General features: G+C 50.8%; 1 protein-coding gene across 4 annotated transcripts in view; it reads right to left on the bottom strand.

Annotated features, from left to right (window-relative positions):
- Positions 1-14,419, bottom strand: part of Alk (ALK receptor tyrosine kinase) — a 719,891-nt gene that overhangs the window by 32,159 nt on the left and 673,313 nt on the right. For 2 of the 4 annotated variants that reach the window (NM_001169101.3, XM_039111819.2), the window contains 7 exons: positions 13,572-13,722; positions 6,970-7,101; positions 6,132-6,276; positions 4,477-4,659; positions 3,161-3,259; positions 2,529-2,681; positions 803-907 (listed from right to left, as the gene is read on the bottom strand). In NM_001169101.3, coding sequence (NP_001162572.1) covers positions 803-907; positions 2,529-2,681; positions 3,161-3,259; positions 4,477-4,659; positions 6,132-6,276; positions 6,970-7,101; positions 13,572-13,722 — 968 coding nt within the window. Of the gene's footprint in view, positions 1-802; positions 908-2,528; positions 2,682-3,160; positions 3,260-4,476; positions 4,660-6,131; positions 6,277-6,969; positions 7,102-13,571; positions 13,723-14,419 lie in introns of those variants that run through there. The other 2 variants (XR_005505446.2, XM_063261571.1) reach the window with 2 other exon arrangements.

The raw sequence follows: 14,419 nt of genomic DNA, 5'->3' as shown, positions 1-14,419 counted from the left end.
TGATCTTCTCAGATGATTCTAGACTGGGTCAGATTGAAAACTAAAACTAACCCCTAACAGATGGACGTGCCAGGATTTTATTGGGGAGATGGCTGAGATCCATTAGACACGAAGGAACAAAAGGAGGTTAGTTAGGGACCTTGCGAAGGTCACACAGCAGAGGGATGTTTTAGAGAGTTTCTTGGGGGGCATTTTGGGACCCAGGATGGCCATCAGAGGTACCTCAGGTCTCCTAGGAATGAGTCTGCCTGCATACTTCTGGGATATTCCCTGTGCCTGGCTCCTGTCTCTGCTTATCTATCAGAGCATTGTACAGCTGCATGGTCCACATTGAGCACAGACACAAGGTCCTGTCGCACAGACATATCCGGCCTCTGTGACGGCCTACCTTAGTTGGATGGAAGGTACCCAGAAACCAGTTAAATCTCTGGCTAGTATGGCTTGAGCCACATATACACAGGGGGTGGCCCCAGCCAGGACCAGAGTTCCCTCAAGCACAGAAGAGCTGACACAAAGATGGGGTGCAGGAAAAGCTTTCTCTATCGTGTTGGGCACTGAAGGGTTTCCATCTCCGTGAACAGTCAGAAGGCCATGCAGAGTCAGAGATCAGCATCAGAGACTCCTCTCTGAAACTGCGGATCCTCTGGTGGGTAGAGGGTTGATGGTTCTGCTCTCACTTGGCCCACCCAGGTCTGGGACCTATCAGGGCAGGGTGACCTTGGTGTCCATGAATATCCTTAGATGCTATCCTTGCGGGACTTGCTTTGTCCCCTCAGAAGCACTGCTGCTCTGGCGTACTCACCAATCATGATGCCGGAGAATGCCAGAACGAGAGCGGCCACCAGGGCAGAGGTCACGACGGAGAGGATCAATGAGAGCGGCAGGTGGGGTTCCGGGGTGGGCGACACTGGAAGACAGGTCCCGATGGGGCACTGACCACCATGCTGATTCTCCTCTGAGCAGGTCCCAAGTCAGAAATACCCTCCCCAGCTGGAAAAGCCACCTGCTGTTCCCAGTCTCTGGAGATCTTTTCACACCTCCCTTTTCAGGGGACAATGGACCCTAAGCAGGCTCATCCTGGTCTCACAGGCTCCCAGCAGTAGCTTTGGGGTAGAGGGAAAATTCAACAGGGATGAATATCAATCTTGGGTGTCGGTCCCCAAAATCAGCTGCACAAGGATGGGATGCGGACAGAGGGGGAAAACAGGAGTGGACATGGAAGAGACTTGGGAACCTTAGGGGACTGATTCCATACTCAGGAGGACCCAGAAGTAAGGTCCCTTGGTGACACCCTCAGGAGTGAAATTGTTTCTTATGGCCTTAGAACAGGAGAAGGCCCTGTGAGCCCCATCCTGGCCAGACTGAATGCATTCTGTTCACAGACTACCCCTCCCTTTCCTTCCTTCCCCTCCCCTCCCCTTCCCTCCCCTCTCAATCCTTTCCTTTTCCCTTCCCCTTCCATTTTCTTTCCTTCCTTCCCCTTCCCTTCCCTTCCCTGTCCCTACCTCTACTCCTTCCCCGCTTCCCTTCCTCCTCTCCTCTCCTCTCCTCTCCTCTCCTCTCCTCTCCTCTCCTCTCCTCTCCTCTCCTCTCTCTTCCCCCCCTTCTTCTCCTCTTGTCCTCTCCTCTTCCTTTTTCTCTTTCTTCTCCCATTCTTTCCCCTTCCCCTCCCCTCCTTTCCTCTTTCCTTTCCTTTCCTTTCCTTTCTTCCTTTTCTCTTCCTCCTCTCTCCTCCCCTTCCCCATCCTTTCCCCTCTCCTTCCCATACCTTGTTTCTTTACTATATATTTTTTTCTTTTCCTTTCTTTCCTCCCTCCACCCACCTTCTCCCTTTGGACTGAAGTCGGGTCTAGTGTATACCCTGAGCTACATCCCCAGACCTTTGTGTAGTTTTTACTTTGAGACAGGGTTCTTGATTAAGTTACTCAGGCTAGCCTTAAATTCCTCCGTAGCCCAGTCAGGCCTTGATGTTTCCACTCTTCTGTCTCCACTGGGGTCATAGGCCTGTGCTTCTGGGTCTGGCTTGGAACCTGTGTGTCTCAAGGGAGACTTGGCGCATGTGCAGAGGAGGGGCTCTGGGATGGAAGCAGGCTTAGACTCTGTGTGGTCAGAACAAAAGCTACTGAATATGGACGAGACTCAAAAACAAACGCATCCTCATTGAACGTGTGTACTAAAGTCTGTGTCCAGTCAGGAACCATACACAGGAAGTTCAAAGTCACAGGGCCTGGCTCTGAAACTCCTCAATACAGGGGTGTCTTCGGAGGGCCGAGGTCCCCATGATAGGTACTTGAGTGACACGGGATGTTTGGCCCGTTGGTAGAGATGCCTCAGGTTTTGCTCCCTGGGTTTGGTAAGTTTGTAGGCAATTCTGAGACTGCCTCAGGTGCCCTGCCCTTCACACAAGGTCTCTTCGCTCAGTTTTCAGAACGTGAATGAGCGACAGACAAGACGCTTAGAAAACAACTGGGCTCCTTCAGTTGGCTTAAGCTTTGCCCTTCCTCCCCTCCCCCATTGCTGTCCCTTACCAATGCAGGAGACACCATCGTCAGCCAGCACGGTCCCATGGTCACAGAAGCAGATGACTTTGTGGCTCTCGGGGTCCATGTGACATTCGTCTACCTCACAGTGGCTGCAGTTTAGATAGTGCTTGATATTCACTTCCCCATGGCCCTCCATCACTGGTGACAAGGAGGGAGGACAGGTCTCAGGCTGAACACGAAGATCCATCGCCCTGGACCCTCGGGTCCCTGCCCTTGAACTTTATCTCCGGCTGCTTGCTATGGATTCTTGTGGTCCCTGTCTAGGTCCCTCTGCGGCTGAAAGCACATCTCCATGCTTTGGGTGAGTAGAGCTGTGGCTGAGGATGTGTGTCTGTCTGTGTGTGACAGACTGGCATTCAGGACCCTGGCGCTGGTACACGTGTTCTAGCTACTCTTGTGTCATTTTCCTGCCCTGTCTGGTGGTCCATGCTCTGCCTCTCTGCCTAAATTCAGCCACATACCCCCAACTTCCACACAATATGTTGAGGTGAGCTGTGGGGAAGACTTGTATCTGCAGATGGTCCACAGCCACGCCTCGGCACGCCTGACCCCACATAATTTGCAGGTTGGTGGGAGAAATGGCTTACGTTTGTATCGTCACCTGGTAGAGGGGGTACCTTTTAAGGCCGGGGTATACAGGATACCCAATGGACTGATGAAGGAAACCCCATCTTCCCCATCCATTTCGGGGTCATTGTTTGATGCTGCGTTGCCACCTGTGGCAAACCAGAGAAGAGTTGAACCCCAAAAGGTGGGTGCCCAAATCTCAACACTCAGGCACATCAACAGGCATGCAATTCTGGCCAAAGCTACGGGTCACTGGGGGCCTGTGGAACAGGGAGGTGTGGAGGGAAGGGAGGTTTCAGGCACAGCAGCTGTACATTGGTTTAACTCTGTAGATGCCGGGTGTGTGGGGCCAATCTCTCCTCTGGGTTGGAGTCAGATCATCCAGGGAGTCTCACACTGCGGAGGCCTCCGTACTAAGTAGCAGGCACGCAAGAGTCTAGAAGGTGCTAATCTCTTGAGGTTGGGGTGCATTCTTGTGGCTTAGAGAGTTGCTTGGGTTGTTTGGGGGTCATGATGGGATCTGGGGGTGGGAGGAGATGAGCCACTGTGCCTTCAGGCTCCTGTCCCTCCTTTCATCTGGGACTGGGTGATCTTGGGGTTCTCCCTGCCCCAGGGTCCTCCCATCCACCCAAAGCTTAGAAAGGAAGCTTGTGTGGTTAGCACAAGCGTTTCCCACACAGCAACAAAGCAAAACACAGACACGAAGAACGTCACAGTGCTGGCATGCAGTGTGTCCTAATCTGGGGGGAGGGTAGGGGTATCATCTGCCAGTCTCTTAGCTGCAAACTCTTCCCAAGGCCATGGAGGAATCAACGGGAGGCTGTTCGGTGCAGGGCTGGGTCTGAAGCTGCCTGCAGTGGCTTCTGGGTGTAGTTTTCACCCGCATGAACAATACTGCTCTCAAGCAGCTAGTGGGCTGGACAGAAAGCTGAGAGGGAGGAGCCCGTGACACCGTAGACCAGGCTTGGCTTTGCTGGCTTAGCCAGGCCCCTCAAATAAGCTGTAGGGGCTAGAAGAATCTGGTCTTCGGGGCTGCCTGGTCCTTGGGTGGTTCATGGAACCTTAGGGGAAGCCAAACGCTTTTATGTTCAGCTTTGAAAGGGGAGCGTGAGTGGGGGGATGGGAGGGATCAAGGATCACGTAGGATCTTGATGCCATAGCTACACAAGCCTGGAGGAAGGATGCTGGCTCAGAAGCCAACACCCTACCTCTGGCGGGCCCAAGCCAGGCAGAGGGGAGGGGAGCGTGCAGTGACGTCACAGTCTACACTGGGGGGGGGTGCGGTGGGAGCGGGAAGGTGACAGGGAGGGAGGAGCCTAGGACTAAGAGGGGGAAGAGTGACACCTAGAACGCGAATCATCTTTACCTATATATCCTCCGCCTCCTCCACCTGAGGAGCACCCCCCTCCACCCCCTCCGAAACCCCCTCTTGTCTCCCACCCCCACTTCTTCATGGCCTGGGGGCAGGAATGTCCTCCGGCGGCGCCCTCCAACAAAGACTTTCCGGCCCAGAGCAAGGAAGTGTTATCATTCCAGCCGCCTCCACCACCTGCGGGAGAGAGGAGACGAGGCTCTGGAGGGGGCTGGCGGTACCGGAAGGAACTGAACCGGAGCTGAGGAAGTTAGAAGGGGGATGTGGTGGTCTTTGAGGGCCATTCCCACTAACTGTGTTCCAGGACCCGGCTCATTACGGAGCTAGGAGCTAGGAGTAGCGAGTCATTGGCGCTAGTGACACCTCTTAAACCACAGCACGTGCCTATAAAGTTGTTCCTTGTTTTCCTGCTTCCGGAAAGACAGTGCACTTCAGTAGAGACTTGGGGGACACTGCGGACAGGCAGAATGATGACGGAACATCTCAGAGAAAGTGAAGGATCACTTTACTGTTTCCATTCTAACAAGTCTCTGCCGCCAACTGCTGGGCCCCTGCCAAGGTCACTGCACTAGTTCCTGGCAGGGTCAGGCTCTATTTAGTCCCAAGGGTTTCACTGTTTGCTGGCTGTGAAATCCAGGCCATTGCCTCCTCATTCTGAGCCCCACCCCCCCACCCCCATTTCCCCACCTGGAACTTGAAGATAATAAAGATTGAAATCGAAATGTCGAGGGTAGTAGATGTTAGAGCTACCGGACTGAGCTCAGAAACATTCTTCAAGTGCCAAGTGTGGGCTAGTTAAGTCTGACAGGAAGAAAACTTGTCTACTAGCTGCCTTGTGCCAGGCTCAGCCTGCTTCGGAGTTGTGGAGAAGATAGGCAGGGAGTGGGGTAGTGCCCGATGGTGTTGGCAGCCGCTTAGCTGTGCTTCAGGAACTTCTGGGGCTGCCTTATGGTCTTGGAAAGGGGATTAACCAGCAGAATTACACTCTGTGTACGGCCACTAGCACTTGATTACAATGAATGTCTCCTGCTGGTCCTTGAGAGTCCAGTGCCCATTCCACCTCCTTGTTCCACACAACATTCTAGGAGACATCGAATCCAATGACTCCAGGAGATGACCTCAGTGGGCCCTGGAAACCCATGCAGAAGGAACCGAGTCAGCATATGAGTGGCTCTCCTGGGACTGTAAGAGGTAACCTGCCAGGTGGAATCTTCTGGATGAACTCCTTGGTTGAGGTCCTCCAAGCCCAGAGAGGGCAGTATAGTAAAGAGACAGACGGGATGGGGCTTCCGAGAGAGCTGATTCGATGCTAGTAACTGGGAACCGAGCTTACAGTGAGGCTCAGATGAGGGACACACTCCAATTCACAGCAATGGCAAACAAATCTGAGTTGAGCCCCCTTCTGCCCCTTCGCAGGCAAGGCGTGCAGGTTTTGTCAGCTCTAGAAACTGGAGGGTTGGGGTCCCGCGCCTCCATAGGGTTATTCAGCAAGCCTCAAGCCTGCAAGCTAGCTTCAGAGGCAATGAGGTCCCCTCCCCTGCACCCCCCCAACATTGGCATCAATAAGAATAGCTCCCAGTACTCATGGCCCAGTGACTACTATTCCTTCAGGGTCCCTGGGAAATTTCTGGTAGAGGGCGGGGCTTTACCTGCGGCTCCGGAATTGCCGTTCAGCCCTAGAACTGAGGAGTTATTCTCCAGTCTCTCTGGGTGGAACGTTTCTGTCTTGGCCCCATAGGCCCTGCCACCACCGCCGGCCGCAATAATCAGGGGCACGGGCACGCCGTCTTTCATCTGCCCAGGGGAGACATTCGGAGATGAAGAGACCAAGCTGGGCGAGCGTCAGGGAGACCCTCTGCCCCAGCTTAAATGTTTCAACTTAACAATTTGCAGGGCAGTGGGGTGACTTGCCCATCCGTGGAGGTTTGAGGGTCCCGAATTGATGTTATAGTAACTCCCCCTCTGTCTAGCTTTCATATCAGTTGGGGTTCAACCGGTGATACAAACCCACCAGGGTCCGCATCTCTTAATAGGTTACAAATGAGCTGGGATGGATCCTGGAGGGTCTTCCCAGCAGCCCCTTCCCTGGAGTTAGTGTTGCTGGTGATTAGAAGCAGGTTTCCCCTCCTCCTTCTTCAGTCCTCTCTTGGATCTCCACAAGTTCAGGAATAAGCCCCTAACAGCATTCATTGTCTCCAGGGAGAGCACCCGGTTGGAAACCTGCTTACAATCATGGTCTGGCTTTGATAATGTTAAAAAAAAAATGTCTGCTGGGCCTGGCTGGCTGAGAAGCCCAGAGGTTAAAAGGCAAAGTTGGTTACCCTTTCTCAGGCAGACAAACCCACCCACCCTCTGGGCTATTGGTTCCCATAGTTAACTCAGCATAGACCATCCCAGGGGGTTCTGTTTAGCTTTGTTCTGGGGCTATAACACCACAGTGTGCTCCAGCCATTGCTACAGCCTGTCCTTGAACGGAGAAGACCTCACCTTAAACACGTAGGTGGCTCCACCCCCACCTCCTCCTCCTCCTGCCCACTCGTGAACGCTTCTGTTCACTCGGATCTCTTCTTCTATCACATTGTTCTCGCCGACACATACTTTCTGGATTAGTTGGTTTGCCTGTACGAACAAAGACCGCCTTATTAGGTTTGAGTCCCAGTCAGGGACCTTGTGTGCTTACGGTAGGATCTGATCACCTCTGGAAGGCTTATGGTCGAATTGAGGAGTCAAAAATGAACACACACACACACAAACAATGATCACGTTGACCAGTGGGGCCAGAAAGGCTGGCTTGGATGCAAATGTTATTGTAAGCTGAGGGATGGATTGCAGTCAGGGAGGACTGCCTGCAGGAGGTGACTTCTGGGTGGGCTGTAGAGTATGGGGAGAGTTTCAGCAGGGACAAGGAATATTCAGGTCATTCCAAGAGGGAAGAGTAGCATGACCTACAGGAAAGAAGGTAAGTGGGGAGTGCAGGGAAAAGCTTAAAGGGCTTGGGTAGAAAAATCCAGCTTAGTCCAGAAGGCCCAGTTAGAATCTTGTGGCTACCCAGAAGGGATGCTAAGACCCTGGGAAGTGAGGCTGGAGGGCAAATACAGATTAAGTGAACAGCCAGGTCAGGGCAGGGGCCCTGTGGTGATCAGTGCTGGACTTGAGTGTGAAAAGCCATTGAAATCTGTCTGTCTCTGTCTGCCTCTCTGTCTCTCTGTCTCTGTCTCTCTGTCTTTGTCTCTCTGTCTCTCACACATGCACACACACATTCTCTCTCTCACACACACATTCTCTCTCTCTCTCTCTCTCTCTCTCTCTCTCTCTCTCACACACACACACACACACACACACACACCCTCTACAGTTCTGGAAGGTTATGAGAAGAATTGAAAATAAATACAGAACAAATAAAACCCATTGTAGAATTTCCATTCTCAGCTCACCTTTGGGAAAGTCACCCCCCACCTTATACATATTATTATTCCCATCTAATGTCCTTTTCCTTGTTTCTAAAAATCTCTGGCATGTAGCCCCTGGTAGAGTCCCCTGCCTGCCATGTAGAAGAGGTTGTGGGCCCTGGAATCTGATAGCTAGGTTCATCATCACTTCGAGTGACTGCCGCTGTGATTCTCAGGTGTGGGATGGGAACGGTGCCATCACAGGTTGCATGGATGTGCAGACTGGGGCTAATATTGTGTGCCACACATATTAAGGATGGATAGGTGGCTGAATTAGTATCTCATCGGATTCACCTCTGGGCCCCTCAGGCCTCTGGGGATGTGGAGGTTTCTGGGATTATGCTGGGATGTCTGTCACATAAAATCCTGGAATCCTGGGAGGAAGAGGCTACTGCCTGAAGACTGCTCACACCTTCCGTGGCCACCGCAGCTCAGATGAATTCTCGAAACACCAGCCTGACCTCAGAGGAAAATGACTTCTCTTACACTTAATGGAATAAAAGCCAATAAAACATCAAATTTTCATCAAACGCTGCTGCATAACCAGCCGGTGGACGTGGCAATCCATCTTGAGCCACTCCTCATGCTAAAGTATTCAGGAGTGTCGGCAGTGGGTACCCGGGAAACTTCCAGATAAACAGCCGAGATGCAATTTGTTTTATGGCATTTTAGATTTAATGATGGGAAATAATTTGACATTTCTTAGGGTGGATTTAGTGTGCACGGAAAGCTCTGGACTGCTGGAGTAGAGCTAGCATTTCTCCCCGGTATGTGCAGCTATAGCCAGGGCTGCAGGAAGACTGCTGGGTGGGTGGCCCTGGACAGGAACGGGTGACACTCAGAGGCTGCTGGGTCCTGGGTGAGGGAGAGAGGATGGGGGCTGCCAGTTGAACAGTACTTTGATGAGACCCTCAGGGTCCCAGACTTGCCTCCAACTGTAACTCAAAGGGCTGTCCAGAGTGAACCAGCAGAGCTGAAAAGATCAGCTTCCAGACCTGTCTCCCCTTCTCTCTCTCCTCTGGCGGCTAGCAGTGTGACCTCCACACCCTGGAGGTGCCTCTTTCTGAGAAATGATTCTGGAGACTGCTGGTATAGTGCGGGGGCAAGAGCAGTGGAGCTCGAGGATGGCCTGTCCCATGTTCCTGTCCCATGCATCCCTTAAATTGGGGCAGAGGATACCTAAGAGGTGACCTGTTCTCAGCAAGCATCTCTCTGACCTAGCAAGAGCCGCTGGTGGAGATGGCGTACTTCTTCACCCAACTCGTAGGACCCTCCTCCCACCCCCTAAGTCCTACCTCCTGTTAGAAGAATCCTTTTCCTTCTAACCTCTAAATAGCGAGACCCAGGGCACATCCTTGGTTTCTCTTCTCTATCTGGACCACACCACAAGCAACCTCAGCTCATGATCTCTATGTTGATTTAGGTCTTCCTCCCTGGATCTCTTCTAAGCCCCAGCAGTCTGTCTGTGTTGCCCATCTGCCATCTCCCATAGATACTTTGTTGTCTACGGGATCTCGGTAGTCAGTGTGCTGACCGTGACCTCCTCACCTTGTCCCCAAACCTACTGTGTGTGTGTGTGTGTGTGTGTGTGTGTTTTAAGACAGTCTCACTTGTAATTGGGGCTAGCCTGAAACTCAGTATGCAGGTCCAGCTGACCTCCAACTTGTTGGGATTACAGGAATGAGTCCAGCCCAAGCTGTCCCTTCTGCAGTACCCTTTGCCAGGTGACCACAGCACTCAGTTCTTGGAGTCACTCTTGACTTTTCTTTCTCCCAGTTCCTCATGTAATCAGGCAGGAAGCCCTTTCGGATTTCATTTTCCAAGTGTGCCCAGTATCTAGTCAGTTTCCATCACCTCCACTTAGACTACATGGTCCAAGCCACCAGCATCTCTTGCTGGGTGAATGCAGTAGTCTTTGAATCTGGTGCTTGCCTCTTCTCTTGTCCCCATGGGATCCAAACTTCATGGTGCAGCCACGGTGAGACTTTGGAGGGATACCCTTCATAACTCTATTTGGCTTTGAGGATGTGGGATGTCATCACAGCGGCCTGTCCCAGCCTGTTCCCTTGGCCCTCACCTCTTAGTGACCCCTTTTGCCTTCAGCCTCTCTCCTTGGGTGCACAGGCATGCTACCAGCCCAGGGACTGAGGCTGGCCAAGTCTTTCTCTCCTCACTAGAATAAGTGTGTCTTATGTAAGATCTTTCTCATTCATTGAATGTCCCTATTTCCGAGGAGGGTCGGATGGCACACACAGGTACTCAGTTCATGTTTGTTGAGTCATTTTGAATGAACAGAGGATGGCCTGGCTAATGCACTGGCCTTCCTGGTGTTTCCTGGGTAGGGGTATGGGGCTTAGCAATTAGGTCAGTGATTTTGCCATCTAGGGGGCATCTGGGATTTTCAGGAGATGTTTTTTTGATGGTTGTTGCTGAGGATATGGTTGGCATCAAGTGGTGGAAGATGAGGATGCTACTGAATACCATATACGACATGGAAGAGGTCCCTCTGAATACCATATACGACATGGAAGAGGTCCCTCTCTGCTGTAAAGAAGTTCTGCTCTAAAATTCCAACAGTGCTTATGTGGAGGAAGCCTGATTTGGGCTCATGTTGTGAGGCAAGGTCTGGTAGGAAATAGGCTCTCTGTGTGTCTGTGTCTGTGTCTGTGTCTGTGTCTGTGTCTGTGTCTGTGTCTGTGTCTGTGTCTGTCTCTCTCTGTCTCTCTGTCTCTCTGTCTCTCTCTGTCTCTCTGTCTCTCTCTGTCTCTCTCTGTCTCTCTCTGTCTCTCTCTGTCTCTCTGTCTCTGTCTCTCTCTCTCTCTCTCTCTCTCTCTCTCTCTGTGTGTGTGTGTGTGTGTGTGTGTGTGTAAAGGGGTGTTTTCCAGCAGCTGCTAGAGCAGACTTCCTGAGCCCAGAGCTTGAGATAGCCAGGCATCAGGGTAGAGAGCCTCCCACAGATATACAGTTAAGCTGGCTAAACAGCAGCTTGATTCTTTTTTTTTTTTTTTTTTTTGGTTCTTTTTTTCGGAGCTGGGGACCGAACCCAGGGCCTTGCGCTTCCTAGGCAAGCACTCTACCACTGAGCTAAATCCCCAACCCCCAGCAGCTTGATTCTTAAAGTTCACTTCATTCTCAGTTTTTCCCCCAGTGAAAACTGGAGGCAGAGATGATGCTTGAAGACAGGTCCTTCTCTCCTAAGGACCCACAAGGAGAGGGCAGGAGGACCCATAACCTTCTTCCCATGCTCGAGTGTGCATGGTATGCCTGGCCCAACCAGCAGAGGGCGCTTCCCCTTGCTTATGCCTGAGATGGCCTCCTCCTGCCCTCTTGGGAACTGTCCCTATGTATGCCCAAAGTTTGAGAACAAGTAGGTTGATTAATAAGAATGATAAAGTGCAGCAACCTAGAGGAACAAGTAGATTACAATTGAATTAAAAAAAAAAAAAAAGAGGACATAGTCCCGTGAAAAGACATAACTGATTACAATCCAATCAAGTAAAAGTCCCTTGCAGAAGTCAATGCAATCTTTCTGCTTAGATGAAAGAATTACATTAGCACTCAATAAATTCCTGTGAAAATTACAGCAGCCTGTAATTTAATGACTTAATATATTATAACAGCCTGCAGATTCCTGATTATGGCTCCTAAATAAAAGTTGGAGTAGAGGCATTTCTCAGACTGGAGTTTGTACCCACCAGCCTTGGTGCTCTGGCTTCCTGTTACCGGAAAGAGGGGTGGAAGTATGAGGTGGGGGGGCGGGGCGACGGAGGGGCTCTCAATTGCTCTCTCCTGAACTCACAGCCTGGCACCTGGCTCTTTGGAGCTGAGTTCCGTTTGTGGGATTGAACAGCTTTCTTGGCCGGTCCTGCTCCCTAATTGGCCCCCTGAGGCTTCTGGGACGACTGTTGGAGAAGGTGCTGTGCCAGGGACTGGGACCCAGGTCTTTGCCTGAGATCTACTCCTGCAAAGCTGTGCCGCAGACTGACCCAAGCATCTTGGGGCCTGAATTCCTGCCAGCAGGGTCATCAGTGGCAAGGTTTTAACCACCCCCTAACACTGGCGAGGCAAGAGGCAGACAACTGGGGTGTCTGGGGCTTCACGGCTGATGTCTAGATAGCCCTCACTGTTTGGTTCTGTGGGTCACTTTCAAATACTCTGGACATTCTCGGCTCCTGCGCTAGACTTTTCCTTGACCCACTGGGGTCGAGGAAACACAATGCCAGGCTGTCTTCGGGATCACAGAGGCTTGTCCAGTGATGGGCTATATAAGTGGAAAAATGGGGGAAAAGTCACAGAAACTACTGTTCGGACAAGTGTAGGATGTAGCCAAAATGGTACTCTAGATTCTAGGCTTCTTAGTGAATGATAAGTCCCTTCACCTCTGTGTTCTCCACTTTCCTCGTTTGTAAAATGGGAGTTTAATCCTGAAATGTCCCCTATAGGCTTATAGTCTGAGTGTTTGTTTTCCAGTTGGGGGGTTGTAGAGTGTTTAGGGGTGAAGTCTAGCTGAAGCAGGTTAACAGGTACGGGACTTGGAAGATCTTTCTTGTCCTAGTTCCTGCTGGGCCCCTCTATTTCCAGATCTGCTGCTATGAAGTCCTCTGTCCCTTCTCCATGACGCTGACTGAGACCTCTTGAAACTGTGAGCCAAGATGACTCTTCCTCTTTAGACATTGTTTCTCACAGGTAGTTCGTTAGAACAACATAAAAGCCACTAGTGGGAAGTGAACTGCCAACATTCCAGCTCTCAGTCTTTAATCATACAAATAAATATAAAGACTTTTCTTTCTTTCTTTCTCTCTTTCTTTCTCTCTCTCTCTCTCTCTCTCTCTCTCTCTCTTTCTTTCTTTCTTTCTTTCTTTCTTTCTTTCTTTCTTTCTTTCTTTCTTTCTTTCTTTCTTTCTTTGAGTTAGGGGCTCCTGTGTCCACCTATCCCAGGCTGACTTCAGACTCCATATGCAGCTGATGATGACCTTGATTCTCCTTCTTGTGTTTCCCAAGTGTCGGGAATTTGAGTGTGCACCACCATGCTCAGGAAAAACACCTCGTGCAGGCTAGGCAAACATTCTACTAACTGAGCTACATCCCAGACCTGAGAGCATCCTTTATGTGACAATTTTAGACATTATTTACCAGGCACCCTGCTCCAGTCTCCCCCAAAGAAGACACCACTGTTAGCTGTATCTTTCAGCACATACATTTTGTGCTTTTATATATAACTACATGTGGTCATATGTCTGATTTTGAGTGACTGTTCACTATTCAAAACAATATGATTAAGTACAAAACAACAGTGTCTCAGCCAGAGCAGAAGGGGACTCCATTTCCTACTTCTGTAGAGAACATCTAACCTTGGTCCATTTGGGTAGGATTCAGACCTTTGGCTTTAAAAGCAGTCATGAAACCCAAGCTTCAGTCTTGGCTCCTATGGGGCTATAACTGCAGTAGACTCCCCCATTACCTGTGTCCTTATGCACTCAAATGGCCCTAAGAAAGGAGGGGGATTCACAGACAGAGTTGCTGTAGGTCATGCTGTCTTTGAATATGAATCCCCAGAAGGGTCATGGGAGGTTACTGTCCTTCAAGAGGTCACTCTCATCTTTCCAGGTGCTGGGACAAGCCCCTGCTCTGGGAACTTACCCTGGGACAGGCATCTTCCCCTTGTTGACCGACAAGGATGTAGAGCGTGTCATCTTTCTCCAGATTGAAGATGCCCAGGACAGACACGCCATGGGACCGCATCATGGTGTTCTTCCCACCTTTTCCGCCAGCTGCTCCATAGCCTGAGATACTGCAATGGGACAAAGCATGATGGCTTCTATTGTGGTAGGAGACTGACCCCCTATTTTTGAACCTATAAGCTTCCAGGGACCAAGCCCCGCCCTCTCAGAACTTGTCTTCCAGGGGATCAAGCAACTCCCTCTCAGTACATGTTTGAGAGTTCTTGCCCACATTACTCGGTGAGGTCAACCAGGCAGGAGATCTCTCTTCACTGTTGGGAGAGAGGAGCTGGTTTAGAGGGGAACTTAGGGTTGCTTACTCATAAAGCTAGAAAGCTGAGGGGATTAATCAGATGTGAGACAGAGAAGGAGCAGGGTTGGGGAAAGGGTAGGACACCCAGACCCTATTCTGAATTTCCTAGCTCAGTATCAAAAGACTCATGTGACCCTAGATAAAACCCCTCCCGGTTCCTTCTATATGATTGGAAAAATAAGAGAACCCGTCTCTTATCCCACACGTGCTATGAACAATAAAGGAATTCAGCCTTGAAATCCTTGGGGCTGGTACACAATAGGCACTCAGTAAGTGGTCCTTGTTAATGTGTGTGAATGGTGTTAGTAGCTAGCAGTAACTGACTTGGTACACAGTTTGAAAGTCTCTCCTTGGGGCCTAGAAAGAGAGCGTGCTTATGAGCCCCGACTGTTTATCCCATCCCAGCAGTAACTCCTCCTGGAGCGATCTGTGCAGACAACAAACAAGTGATTGCT

The sequence above is a fragment of the Rattus norvegicus genome, chromosome 6 (genome assembly GCF_036323735.1).
Source record: "Rattus norvegicus strain BN/NHsdMcwi chromosome 6, GRCr8, whole genome shotgun sequence".
Lineage (NCBI taxonomy): Eukaryota > Metazoa > Chordata > Mammalia > Rodentia > Muridae > Rattus > Rattus norvegicus.
The sequence above is the reverse complement of the archived record's forward strand: the minus strand, read 5'-3'. Positions and strand labels throughout refer to the sequence as shown.